Source organism: Plectropomus leopardus, chromosome 11 (genome assembly GCF_026936395.1).
Source record: "Plectropomus leopardus strain MGB_pleo_1.0 chromosome 11, ASM2693639v1, whole genome shotgun sequence".
Classification (NCBI taxonomy): domain Eukaryota; kingdom Metazoa; phylum Chordata; class Actinopteri; order Perciformes; family Serranidae; genus Plectropomus; species Plectropomus leopardus.
This window is the reverse complement of record NC_142186.1, coordinates 27,960,585-27,973,981: the sequence shown is the minus strand read 5'-3', so window position 1 is coordinate 27,973,981 and position 13,397 is coordinate 27,960,585. Positions and strand designations below refer to the sequence as shown.

At 35.9% G+C, this 13,397-nt stretch overlaps 1 protein-coding gene across 5 annotated transcripts in view; it reads right to left on the bottom strand.

Moving 5' to 3' along the window:
• Positions 1-9,195: 9,195 nt before the first annotated feature.
• cgna (cingulin a) overlaps positions 9,196-13,397 on the bottom strand; it is a 28,398-nt gene continuing 24,196 nt past the window's right edge. For all 5 annotated transcript variants that reach the window (XM_088084508.1, XM_042490407.2, XM_088084510.1 and 2 more), the window contains one exon: positions 9,196-12,405. In XM_088084508.1, the coding sequence (XP_087940634.1) occupies positions 12,270-12,405 (136 nt within the window). In that variant the 3' untranslated portion in view covers positions 9,196-12,269. The remainder of the gene's footprint in view (positions 12,406-13,397) is intronic.

Below are 13,397 nucleotides of genomic sequence, written 5' to 3'. Positions count from 1 at the left end.
TACTGTACTCCACATGCAATATCATTATTATTCTTTATTTTTATTTATTTTTTTATTTTTACTTTTAAACATTATTAACTATTAACTTTTAAACATTATTATTACTAGACACTTTGTATTTTATTTCATACACTTTGTATTTTATTTTATTTCTGACACATTTTATTTTATTTTATTATATTTCAGACACTTTGTATTTTGTATTTTATTTTCACTAATTTGATGCTCTGTTATATTCTTTTTTGCTACCGGTTTTCTGGAGCAATCTGGCACAAGAATTTCCTTCAGGATTAATAAAATTCTATCTTACTTTATCTTATCTTATCGTTAACTGTGAGCAGGAATGTAAATAAACTCAAACTCAAAACTCTTCCTCATTTTAGTCTGAACTGTCACTTAATGAGTCACCTTGTTGTTTTGCATTTATTGTGGCACAGACATTTCAAATCAGTCTGTACTCTCAAAATTATAATCATAAAAATGACAGTGCAACAAAGAATAAATGCAGATTTGCTCACTGTGACCTATAAAGCCAAGTCAATCTGTGAAACAAATTTTTACACAGAAGGAAAATGAATGAAAACCAGTCGAAACAGGAAATGTAGGAAGATATATTCAAAAAAACTCTGTAGCGTGCTCGCCGTATTGTCGGGTAAACAGGCAAAAACATGCTGAACTAATCAGAGTTATTGGTGTTTTATCTATTCATTTCAAGTGTTTACAACCCATTAAAGTTACAAATGATAAGCAACATACTTCAAGAGTTGACTGAGGTCACACGCGAGCAACAAGCTGACAAAGCACAGCTAACAGAACGAGCGTTTCTCTGCTGGCGTTCAGCTGATCGCAGCAGCAGCTGCTCCAGGCTGCACAGACCTCAAATTGGATAAAGACTCTAATGGCATTAATGGCTGTTGAGGAGCAAACAACAGCTCGCGGTGGCATACAAGGGATGATGACATTAACTGAATTTGAACCCCGGAGCAAGAAACAAGTCACACAAGCACACAGAAAGAATGTGCGCATTAAGAAAAAATGTCTCACATTAATCAGGCACTAATAAAAATGAACGATTCTTAAATGTCCACTGAGTCAACTATTATCTGCAATAGATCACTAACCAAGAATGTGGTTAACTTTTATATCAGTGGGTGTTATTTTTTAATGGTTGATCTATCATTTGGAATGAGGTTAAAGGTTAACACACATGCAGCAAACACACCCAAACCTCAGTGCAGTATGTCATCATGTGTCCCAGCTACAGAACAACTGTCATAATAATGTGTTTGCATCACACGGCGGACCACATTCAGACACACTGATCCACAGATCAGACGGTTATGAGGTCTGTGTGTTTATGTGCGCCCACGTCTGAGACGACGGTGTGAGTCACCGCCCTGCGTTCACACTCGGCCTCTTCTCATGGTAAAGCGGCACACATTTTGAGTCGCAGTGGCTTTAAAATGAGTTATACTTAACATGAATGAGCTATCTATAGCACTATTTTGAAGTGTTTCAAGGACAGAAGAATCTGTGATGTGTATCCAGACTGAAGTGTATAAGAAATACTTTATTACTTTTCAAAGTTTTTTTGTGTATGAATACAAGTCAGCTGTTGTTTTTTAATGATCATTAGTTCTTGATTTTTTAAATTTCATTTAAGTAATGTAATATTTATATTCATGGGTGGATTACAAGACAATGGGCCCCTGGGCACAGATCTGCAAAAGGCCCCACCACCTCGTTTTTTTTTGTTGTTGTTTTGCATGTCGTTAGTTGTTTTACATCTTTTTGTGGTTTTGTGTCTCTGTGGTAATTTGGTGTTTCCTTTGGGTAGTTTTGCATCTATCTGTAGTTGTTTTGTGTCTCTCTGAGGTAATTTTGTGTCTCTTTGCATGTCAGTGTGGTCTTTTTGTGTTTTTGTGGTTATTGTGAGCCTCTTCCCCATCGGTGCGTGTTTGGTAACATTTTGCAGGTGAGGGACAAGAGGGCCCCTGACACTTTGGGCCCCTTGTGCCTGGTAGACCCTTTCAGTAATCCATCCACATCATATGTTTCTATCATATGTGAAATGTTTTATTTCTTAAGTTTCACACATTGTTAACAGCGATAAATAGTGATAAAATATCTTTAATTACAATTGAATGGAGAGAATAGTTAAGCAGAATGTTGATTGTGTACTTTTACTGTTAAAGAAAATCAAGTTTCACAGTAGATCATATATTTTTTTAAATGTGGTCAGTTGAAAAATATTTTTTGTTGTCACTGCCCAAAAGGAATAAATACATTCTTTGCAAAATATTACTTTAAATAATTTAAATAATATTGTTGAGTTGATTGACAGTTGTGCTCACAGTTAACAACTGAATAAATGCATAATTTACAATAAGAAAAAAAAACTATATCCATACATGGATTTCATAAAAGAAGAAAATAAAGAAAAAAAGAAAATAATTATATAAAGTTATATATTAAAACTATACATATCTATGTACACACACGCACCCATACATTTATACACATGCACAAAATATATCATGGGTTACATACAACCATCTATACATTTAAAATTCCCTTAAAACAACAATATACAATTCTACATCATAAAACTTAACCCCAAAAACTTCAGCTATCTGTGTTTTGTTTTATTCAGTTCTGTATTGTACAGTCGGATTGCTAATACCAATGATGTTTTCATTGAGTTTTGTGTGTGGGAACATTAAAAGGTTAAAGGTCAAATCCGATGACCAATGACCAGTAAACAGGAAAAGACAAAAAAAGCTCATATTTCTGTTATGTGGTAACAAATGATCAAGTGTTCGTACGTGCAAGTTAGAGTGACACAGAGTCAGCATGTGGTGCAATGATGGTGCTTTCCCGAAAACAATGACGACACTGTAACTGCAGTCATTTATTCAGGTTTAGCATAGTCGACCTAACGATCATCTTTCTGTTCTTTCCATCATTTGTCATTATCATCGGGCTCATACCTACTACTGATGACACTGAGGTCACGTCAGTGGTATTTCTATGTGAATTTCAGCCTTTTAGCAGCCCAGATGGGAGTGTTGAACAGACGTAGGACCGAGTCATTGTTTCACAAGTCATAAGTCTCAAGTCCCAAGTCCTAAACTTTAAGTTTCGAGTCCCAAAACAAGTCATGAACCTATGTTCATATTAGTCTTGACTTATAGTTTACGCTGCGACTTCAAAGGTAGAACAAAGTTTGAAGTTGTGCGTCGGCGTCTGTTTTTTTGACCCACATGATTTGCATACTACAATTTGTCTGTAGGTGAACTAAATCTTTGGGGCTTGGGAGAATGTAACCTCTCAAGTATTTTTTAAACAGATGGCTCAAGTCCATGTGAAGTCACGAGTCTTTGGTGTTAAAGTCCAAACTGAGTTGTAAAGTCATTTTTGATTTTTTAAGTCAAATCTAAAATCATTATATTAAGAGTTCTAAACAAGTCATAATATGCTCTTCAGGAGACGTCATGCCAATTTTAAATTTACAAAAATCCTGGATGCTTTTTAAAATTTGCATTATTTGGTAAAACAAGTTTGTCAAAAAGTTGTTTGGGTAATAACTCGGCAGCTAAGCATCACGAGACTCACTGTTCTTTGTGCGACTTCAAATGTAGAACAGTCGGAAGTTGTGCATCGGCATCCCACGTGATTTGCATACTGCCATTTGTTTGGGGAGCTAAATATTTGGGCTTGAGGGAATGCAGCCTATCAAGTATTTTTAAATCAACTGGCTCAACTCCGCGTGAAGTCACAAGTCTTCGGTGTTAAGGTCCAGGTGGAGCTAAAAGTCTTTTTTGATGGAATTGAGTCAAAAGTCATTAAATTCGTGACTCGAGGCCAAATCACATGACTTTGGTGTTTTGGACTACTAAATTTAAAAACAGTTTTCTCAAGTAATTTCTTTTAGACTTGGTCAGTTTAAATTTGCTTAATTTTGGCATTAAAATATAATTCCTGGCAGGACAGTGCATGTAAAAACGGTTTTAAAGGATTTAAAACCATGACAATTTATTTTACGAATCTGTACTTTCCTCATAATTTCCTGGGAAGTTTCCTGGAATGAGTAGAAGAAATATGCACAAAATCCACAGCTTTGTTAAATTAGATAAAGAAATTAAAATAAACTTTTTAGAGATTTTCTCTATGTTGTTAAAACCCGAGTATTTCTGAAATCCTGGCCACAGCCCGCCCTGACTATCATGCGCTGTTGAACACACAATATAGATATTATAAGATATTTATAGCAATGACAGCTCCTAATCTTTTTTTTTTTTAAATCTTAATTAATGAAGAATGACTAAAACACATTTTTCATTGAGTGTGTTTACATGGACATGATTAAATTATAAAAATGTTTTTTTTTAAATATCCCGTTTATGTGTTTATGTAGCAGGTAAACACCATACAAATATACAACCTGGATTACTCAAAAAAACATGGATGTATACGGGGAATATCAAAAAAAGGGATTTCTCTGTGCTCATGTAAGACACATATTCTAAATATGATCAGAACTGGAAGAAGCATCATGAACGCGTCTGAACGATACAGCATCAAGCCTTAAAAACCTGTAGTCTCACACGTTGAACACCGGGAGGCAAATGGAAATATTTTTACAGTAGGGCCGCATTCTTTCTGTGTAACTATATGTAATAGCAAACAAAACATGATTTCAAAACATAACACACCCAGCTCTCAGCAAATCAGCTTTCGGCTATAAAGTTGTACCGGGAAAGCTGGAATGATATGGAAACCCAATTCCACCCACGGAAAGTATGTTCACTGGTGCTTTATAGTCTAGAAAAACAGGTACAGTACACAGCAAGTAAGCACTGCACAGGTTTGGTCACACTGGATGGGAGGTGTAGTATCATGGACGCTGCATCTGGTTCTACAGAAAATATTGAAGGTGTGACTTCACGTCAACATATTTGTTCAGGGGTAAGGAAGTTCAACACCCAAGAACAAGGGGAGAAAAATGGCTTTTTTTCAGGTCTTTTGTAGATCAATCACACAATAGCACAACGGGAGGTGCTGTAAGTCTGTCAAAATCAGCAAGAGACCCGGACACTTCTGAGGAATAGACGCCGCTGCTGCCTAAAAATAGTCAAAAACAATCTTGTGCCAAAAAGGATGCAAACACATAAATAATGCAGGGAGTTGGTGAAGTCTCCCTCCAGGGTGCTGACTTTTATCTTTTTTTTCCAAATGTAGGAGAAACAAATGCCTGAAGCCATAGAAATGTTTTGGCATGAATCATAAGGGCGTGGATTTACTCCTGTTAGCGTAGAGTTTTTTCTGGGATTGAGAGCTGGATCAGGTTCTCTGATATAAGATCTTATGTTATAAACATCTTGTAGTTCTGTATAAGCTTCCTTCCACCTGTTTTCACACAGATCTCAGTCGACCCTGCGCATTCCTAACATGCCTCACCCTGCTGGCAGCAACAAACCATCCATCACTTCCTGCGGTACCAACTACAAGAGACAGGCCGCGTCTCACGGGATAAAACTATAATTACGCAGTTCAACCTTCAACAAACAGACGTTATTAATTTGAATGAATTCTATTAAGGGTGTGGGATCGTTATTATTTTCTACGTCAGTCAAGGAGAAGCTGGTGTATTTATTCAATTAAACTCTACCTAATTATTTATTTATTTATTTACTATTTATTTATCCATTCTATTCTGTTTTATTTTTTTACTAAATTATATATTATTTTATCTATTACGTTTTTTACATTTTCATCTATTTGTTTTCTTATCCTTTTATATACCTTATCCACTACTTAAGAATATTTTATTTATTTATTCATATATTTAATAAATTTTGACTTCGATTAAGAATAGATTTATTTATTGTTATCTTTTTTCTATAGGTTTTTATCCACCTTTTTAATGAGTACTCTTATTTTCGTGCTTTTTTAACAGTGTGCCTGTGCATTTGTGTCTGTTGGGGTGTAAATCTGTGAATCCGTCCACAGAAACGGATGCAGGCCTCTGCTATCACAAGTTTATTTCTGCCTTGCGCAATGGTTATCACAGAGTTACGATGAACCAAAATAATTGTGCAACAGGAGATAAGAAAAAAACAACAACACTGTCACGCACACATGCTCTGCCTCTCTGCTGGAGCACTTTACACAAACATAACATGTAGGTCAGGTAGTGTCGCTTTTTGAGGGTAATGGAGCGTTCTGCTGCTGCAGGATGCTTCATTTTCTACAACGCACGAAAAGCTACAAGATAAATAATTTTGCATTGCTGGATGACCTGTACATGCTGCATTCACGTGCTCCTAAGATGATCCTATTTCCTGATTTGGGAGGCGATCTTCTGACTTTGTGTTGATGAGCTTTAAGTCTTTAAGTGTAAACAACAAGGGTGCTATGAAAAAGTGTTGTATTTTATTGCTCAACAGTTTGAAGCTTTACATTACAAAATAATTTTGTTACCCAGACTTGTTGTTGCACCAGAAACCAAAAACCACAGGCGGATAATGAGACAATGGGCTTACTGGGCACAGATTAGTCAAAGGCCCCACCACCTCTCCTACATGGAAGCAAACGGGTTTTGACAGCTTAACGCAAGTGGGATTTAAGACTTTTTAATGCCATTTTTAGTGAAATTCAAGAGCCATCTTAATGAAAAAAATGTACTGACATTAATGTCAGGTTAAGGTTAAGGTGAATTTTATTTATTTTTAAATATTAATTGTAACATAAAACATGACTCTTTGGTGATGTTAATGCAAAAGTCATTTGGTAAATAATAACAATAATAATAATATGTTGGGGTTTTTTTTAAGTTATCCATTATTTTGAGCTTTTGCTTTGCAAAGGTTAATAAAAATCCTGCCTCTAATGTCTAAGCATTTTTTAAGACTTGAAAGACTGATTTAAGACATTTTAATGTCAATTATGGCTTTATGTTTAGATTAATAGCCTCAATGCCCTTTAAAGCTTTTTAAGGATCTGCAGAAACCCTGGAAGCAAGACATACAGACTTTGTAGCAGTTTTGGCTCTTTTTTGTTGTTTTTGTTTTGCATCTCTTTGCGGTCGTCATGCATCTTTTTGTGGGTCTTTTGTCTCTTTTGGTCCTTTGAATCTCTTTCCGGTCTTCGTGTACCTGTTTGTGGTCATTTTGAGTCTCTTCCTGGTCTGTAAGTCTTAATTTGATAGACATTTTGCAGGTACAAGACAAGGCCCCTGATACTTTGGGGCCCCTAGGCCAAATGACGTGAACAAAAAACCGATGTGCTATAATTAAATATATAAAAAGTTTATCGCCATTAATGCAAGATTCGCTCTGTTGTCATTTGTTTCTGCATATATGATGTTACACCTCAAACTGTGTACTGAACCTTTTGCCGACTTTGTTGTTTTGACTTAAGGGAGGAATTTACACAAATTTTCTGAGTCGGGAACACATTTTTCCAATTATTCCAACACCACATGAATGCAACATGAACAAAAAGTAGTTTAAATGTTATACTATGAAAAAAAAATCTAAACATACAAAGAAATAAGAGATAAATAACCAATAAATCCCTTTCTCAGAGCAGACATAACGACACAGCAGAAAGCAGAGAGATGATTAAAACATTAATGATGGCTCCATTTCATATAAATGCTCCAGTAGGTAATGCAGCGTGCACAATATCAGGACCTTTGGGAAAGATCAATCCCACACAAGCAGTAATAAATGTTATTAGTTATACCTGAGCTTATCCTGCTGTGACATGTTAAAATGTCTGCTGCACACAATAATTTGTCTGCTCAACACCAGTGTTTGAGATGTGAAAAAGACAAAGCTGTAATCAGACGATGTCGGGTACAAGACACACACAGTCCCTGTCACAGAGATAATAATTATTATACGCTTAGCGAGCTCCTGGAGGTGGTGATGGAAAGCTTATTCAGAAACAGTTAACACTTACAACAGATCTCTAGTTCCAGAGAAGCAACACACTGACGCTAAAACAAAAACATAATCCATCTCCATTATCCTGTCACACAGACTCCCTCAAACATGGGGATGGTAGAAAATACAGTATTTAATTCTACTTAGGTCCTTAACATAATTCTTAAAGCTAGTTTTTTCCCATCACACAGATTGTTCATACAACTAAGATTTTACATTTCCCCCCTTTTTTAAGAATAGAGCTGCAATTCTGGAAGGTGTGTGCTATAAGTCTCACCTGATGGCTACAAATAAATAAATAAATATTAAACTTTCATAACTTATTTTCCGGCCACTTTTGAGGAGACAGTAGAAACAAGCTGTGAACACCGAGGTTATTAACGTTAGATTTAGGATTCAGGAAACAATACCGTGTTGTTACAAAATAAAATAAAATAAAAATATGCATTGATTGTCTTTAGTTTGGTCAACTAACAAGCATCAGGAGGCAGCTGGGATCTCCACACAACTGTGAGTCAATTGCCTCCACAAAAGGTTGTTTTTTTTTGTATTGTAAGACCAATTCTGACCTTCTTTCCCCCCCTGACAAACAGCCCCCACCCCAATCCTAAAATAAAAACAACTAAAACTCATACTGAAACTAATAACCAAACTAAAATTAGTATTTGTAAACCATAAAAATGAAACTGAGACAAACCCCTTCTGAAAACTAAGTGAAACTAAACTGTAATGCCCATTCTGAACTTCTTCTCACCCTTTTAATAAAACAATAACTGAAAAAAACTAAAAGTAATAATGAAACTAATAATAACAAAAATAAAACTAAATATTTGTAAACAATAAAAATGTAACTGAAAAAAATAAAAAAGAAATAAAAAAGAAAAAATAAAGGACTCTGGAACACAGCACTGATCACGTTTGAAAATACATTTTAACCAAAGTAAGAAACAGCAGGTGCAGCTTTTATTATCTGGGTAAAACATTTGTTGACGTCCTCTATCAGTGATCACTTCCAGTGAAGCCATCTGAGCCTCCTGCGAAATCTAGCAGAATGGGGAAGCACGGTCTACTGTAATCTCTCACGCTTCAGTGGGCATGAAGCCAGAGACATCTGACGTCCCTCTGTTAAAGGGAACTGTCCTAAACTATGAGGAAATTACAAATCCTGAACTGCGCAAAAAACAAAACAATGCAGTTAAAGTAGCAGATTAACATCCTGTAATCATTACAAAGACAAAAAACATCAACTTACCAGTTTTATTGTGGCTAAAGTTGCGATAGAAAATCATCTATATTGTGAAGTACAGTCACAGTGTGATTTTTTCCAGTTAATAATTACAGCATCTTTAAATTTTACATCTTTATACTCACAGTCTAAAAAAAAATCTCAAATTAAGTACCATTTTCCAGTTTAACTGAAAACCGGAAGAAATATAACATCGCAGCACATTTATTATCCCTCTGACTGATTGTTCAAATCGTATCCAAAAATCAACTCAATACTCAACCAAAAAAATAATCTACAAATGTTAAATACAAACATTTTACAAAAATCATTCAAATAAGAATTACAGTTACAAAATTCTTTAACAATTTTAAGGCATCATAATGAAATAAGGAAAATATATTTCAGTGACTTGCTATAAAGGAATGCATAGAAAGTGTGCAGCGTCTAAAAATAAACTTGTGAAGTTTAATCACACAGGAAGTGGGGCCCCAAGAAATCCGTCGGAGCCACAGACGCTGAATGCCGGTCGGAGTCAGTGTGGATTGGAAACTACTATCTCCATGGCGATGATGATGACACCACCAATGACATAGCATGACAAAATATAATGTTGTTTGCAAAATAATAAAATTCTTCAGGTGTGAGTCCTGGAAGAAAAGTTTTTTCTGCCGAAATGATGTCATTTCTGCCGAGCGACACTTTTTAAAAGTGTCAATTGCCCTTCCATAAACAGGCTTTATGTTTTCTAGTACTCAGTAATGTTGGCATCTTACGATTCTCACATTGGCCCCCCAGGTTCCCCTTTAGGGGCGCCAGTGCAGACAAGACTATTCGAAAAGAGGCTGGGACGCGCTTTTTGACCCAGGACGGCTGTGAATCTGACACATGCGCACTGTGACTGGTGCTGCGATGTTGGAGGTTACAGCAGACAGCGCTAGAAAAAAAAGGACGGTGTGTCTCAGGTGCGCTGTAAGTGTGCTCTTTTTAGCCTCCTTAGATGCTCTCGGGCTGACAAAACTTTTAGGTACGTTCAACTTGATAAACGTCTGCATGTAGAAAAAATTTGTTCGAATTTTGTTCTATGACAGTCGCCCAGCTATTGAGCCTTTCGCAGCTGCAGACCAGATTTTACTGCGCATGTGTTGTACCTAATTGATATGGCGTGAAATGACACCGTGATTTGTGTCCTTATTAACTTCCTTGACTGCAGACGAGAAAATATTTTGGCCATTATTTTGCTTTAAAAGTGGAAAACCACTTTTATAGAACGTTTTAAACTTCACAAAATAAACACGCTAAATGTGTCCAAGTGAATTTCCTATTGGAATGTTTTCAATGCAACAAGAAAACTATATACTATACTATAATATATTATACTATAGTTTCCTTGGTAACTGACAGGAAATAAACAGGGACCCATGCTGTTGCCCTAGCAACAGAATAGCAATAACCGTCCATACAGTATGTGATATTCTGACAAAGAAGCCCTCTGTCCTCAAAAATAGACCCCACAGAACCAAAAGTCTGTTGCACCTCCACCCGGAAACTGCTTCAGAGACAGTGAATTAAGTAACTTACCAAACTGATAACAAAAGTAAAACCTCACACCAACATGAGGTTTCTTTCACATTTATAGTATTTAATAATGCACCTCTCTTCAAGAGGACCCATTTCAGATGCTATAAGTGTCATACTTAATGATTTTGAATTTCCTAGACAGTGTACCATTAAAGTCTTGACAGTGGAATAAACACATATTGTATACTTAGAGAAAAAAATGTGAAAATATAAATTGTTTTACGTAAACAAACTCCTGATTTTATCCAATGCGAATAATTTGCATTCCTTAAACTATTATATTTGGTGAAGCAAATTAACTTTCAGAAAATCAGCATAAAGTTCATAGTGTTATATTTCTTACAGATCAGTTATGAAAGCACTTAAAGTCAGTGTTTGGTCCATGTTTGTGAATACCTCTATCTAATGTTTGTGCATGCTGGGGTGCAGAAATCATGAGTTCAGTCAGTTGATGGCTGTGCTAAAGAGAATATCAAACCGGTAAACTGTGCACGCTGAGAAATGATTTTTCATTTTTGAGTCAAAAGCAGACTTGGTACCGTAAGTGCCCGACCCAGAATCTCAACTCTGAAATTGTTTGACATACTAAAATTATACCAAAAATGCAAGAGGTATTTTTCATTTATATATACAGTACTGTGCAAAAGTCTTAGGCCAACATAGATTTGTTGTTTTAGCAAAGCTGTAGTGTGGATATACATTATTCAGTCTCTTTATTAAGATATAAACAAAGAATACAGACAAACACCAAAAAAGTCAGAACAAACTGGAGTCTTTGGACTGAAGTCAATATTTAGTGAATCATAGAATTGTACAAGCATAGCAAAAGGTAGTTAAAACAATCAATATTAAGCTTTTGACAGGTCTTGAATGCAACCTGATGTGAATAAACCAGAAGTTTAGTTTTGTAAATCTCAAATTGTCTGCCCAAGGAGTTCAAGACATGCTAGGCGGAAAATGAGGTCACACTAAAACTTGAAACTTCAACCCGCTGAAGTTGTTTTATTCCAAAATATTTGTGTTTTTAATGCTGAATACAGATTTCCTGTATGTTGTGGTTATATTTTTGTAACAAGACTACTGGGAAATAAATATTTATGACTGTTGTAACCTTGTAAAATAAAGTTTAAGGTGGCCTAAGACTTTTACACAGTACTGTATATTTTTGCTTCTAAACCTATTTTTCTCCTCGCAATCCAGTTACAGACTTTGCGCAGTAGTTGCTTTTTGTATGTCGGAGTACTCCCAACTGTACCATGGAGTATGTCAGCGTAGATTGTACGCTGAAGGAAATACCCTGAAACGCGGAGGATGTTTTATTTCCTTCCATTCACTCTGGAGTGGAAAATCATTTAACATCTACAATATATCATTAGATCGTTGCAGCCCTCCCCTATTGTCTGTAGTGTGTACCACTCTGCCTTTTGGCTTTAGCTCCCAGTCTATAAAGCAGCTAACCTACACTTCCTGTGCTACGTATCCCACCCTCACCTCGTCCCTGAAGTGCTGTTCTAGCAGGAGCTGGTCTGGAGGTTGCCCTCTGTGAGGATGGAGGTGATGGTGGAGGGGTCATACAGGCTGTCGTCGTCATCTGAGCTGAGGGCTGATGAATCCAGAGCTGGCCGCATTGCTGCCTGTGTTTTTCTCCTGTGACATATAATGATGAGCGTTATTATTAACAGCTTTATTCTGTGTCTGTTTTAGATTTGTGTACACAAATTGATTTGTGTACATATATTGCTTTGTATTTTCTGCTGCCATTTATTGTTGTTAAAATTTAACTTATATTTGAGTGCCGTTCACTTTAATTTTTATAGTACAACTCTGTTGTTTTTAGTTTACTTTAGTTTACTGTTAAGCTTCAATTATAAACCTAATCACAATTAGACGCTCAGTCCTTTTTACTACCCAGGTTTGGCGACACATTTTGACACAAAAGCTCCTGTCTCCCCCAAAAGCTTCACAGAAGTTCTTTGGATGTATAAAAACGGGTTGTTGGCTTCCTGCGAGAGTTAACATTAATTAGCTGCTTAGATCAGGCATACATTACGTATATATGTTTAAACTCTTGTCAATATTGACATGCAACACACATCGTTAGCTTGGTATGATTCTCTACAATTCAGTCATTCAGTTAATTTTACTGGCGCCGTGAGCCCCAAAGAAGACAGAATTAGCAGCATAGTATTAAAGAGATTAGTAGAAGATTATTTTAAAAAAGCAAAGGAAAAATGACCAGTGAACTGTATTCATGATTATATATTCAAAATTATTTTACAGAATTTGTATATTCTTTAAGCAATTTTTCTGTTAATCTCTCACATTTTATTTTTTTGTACTTTCTCTTTTTTTCTTCCTTATTTAGGGTTTTTGGCAACATTTTCAGGTAATTTTTTTGTTCTTTTCACAGATTTCTTGCTAACTTCTGGGTTCCCATGTCTTTGAAAAAAAAAGCAAATTTCCCTAGGTTTCAAAGGGTTAAATAAATAATTCGATTGTATTTCCCATCTTTGCTGAGCAACAGTTTTGTGTGAAAGGAAATGAAAAAAACCCTCCCATGTAGACGCATGTCCCAAACAGAAGCCTGTTGAGTTTAATGATTTGAGCCCGGGCTATTAACTTAAGTTTTACGGTATTTG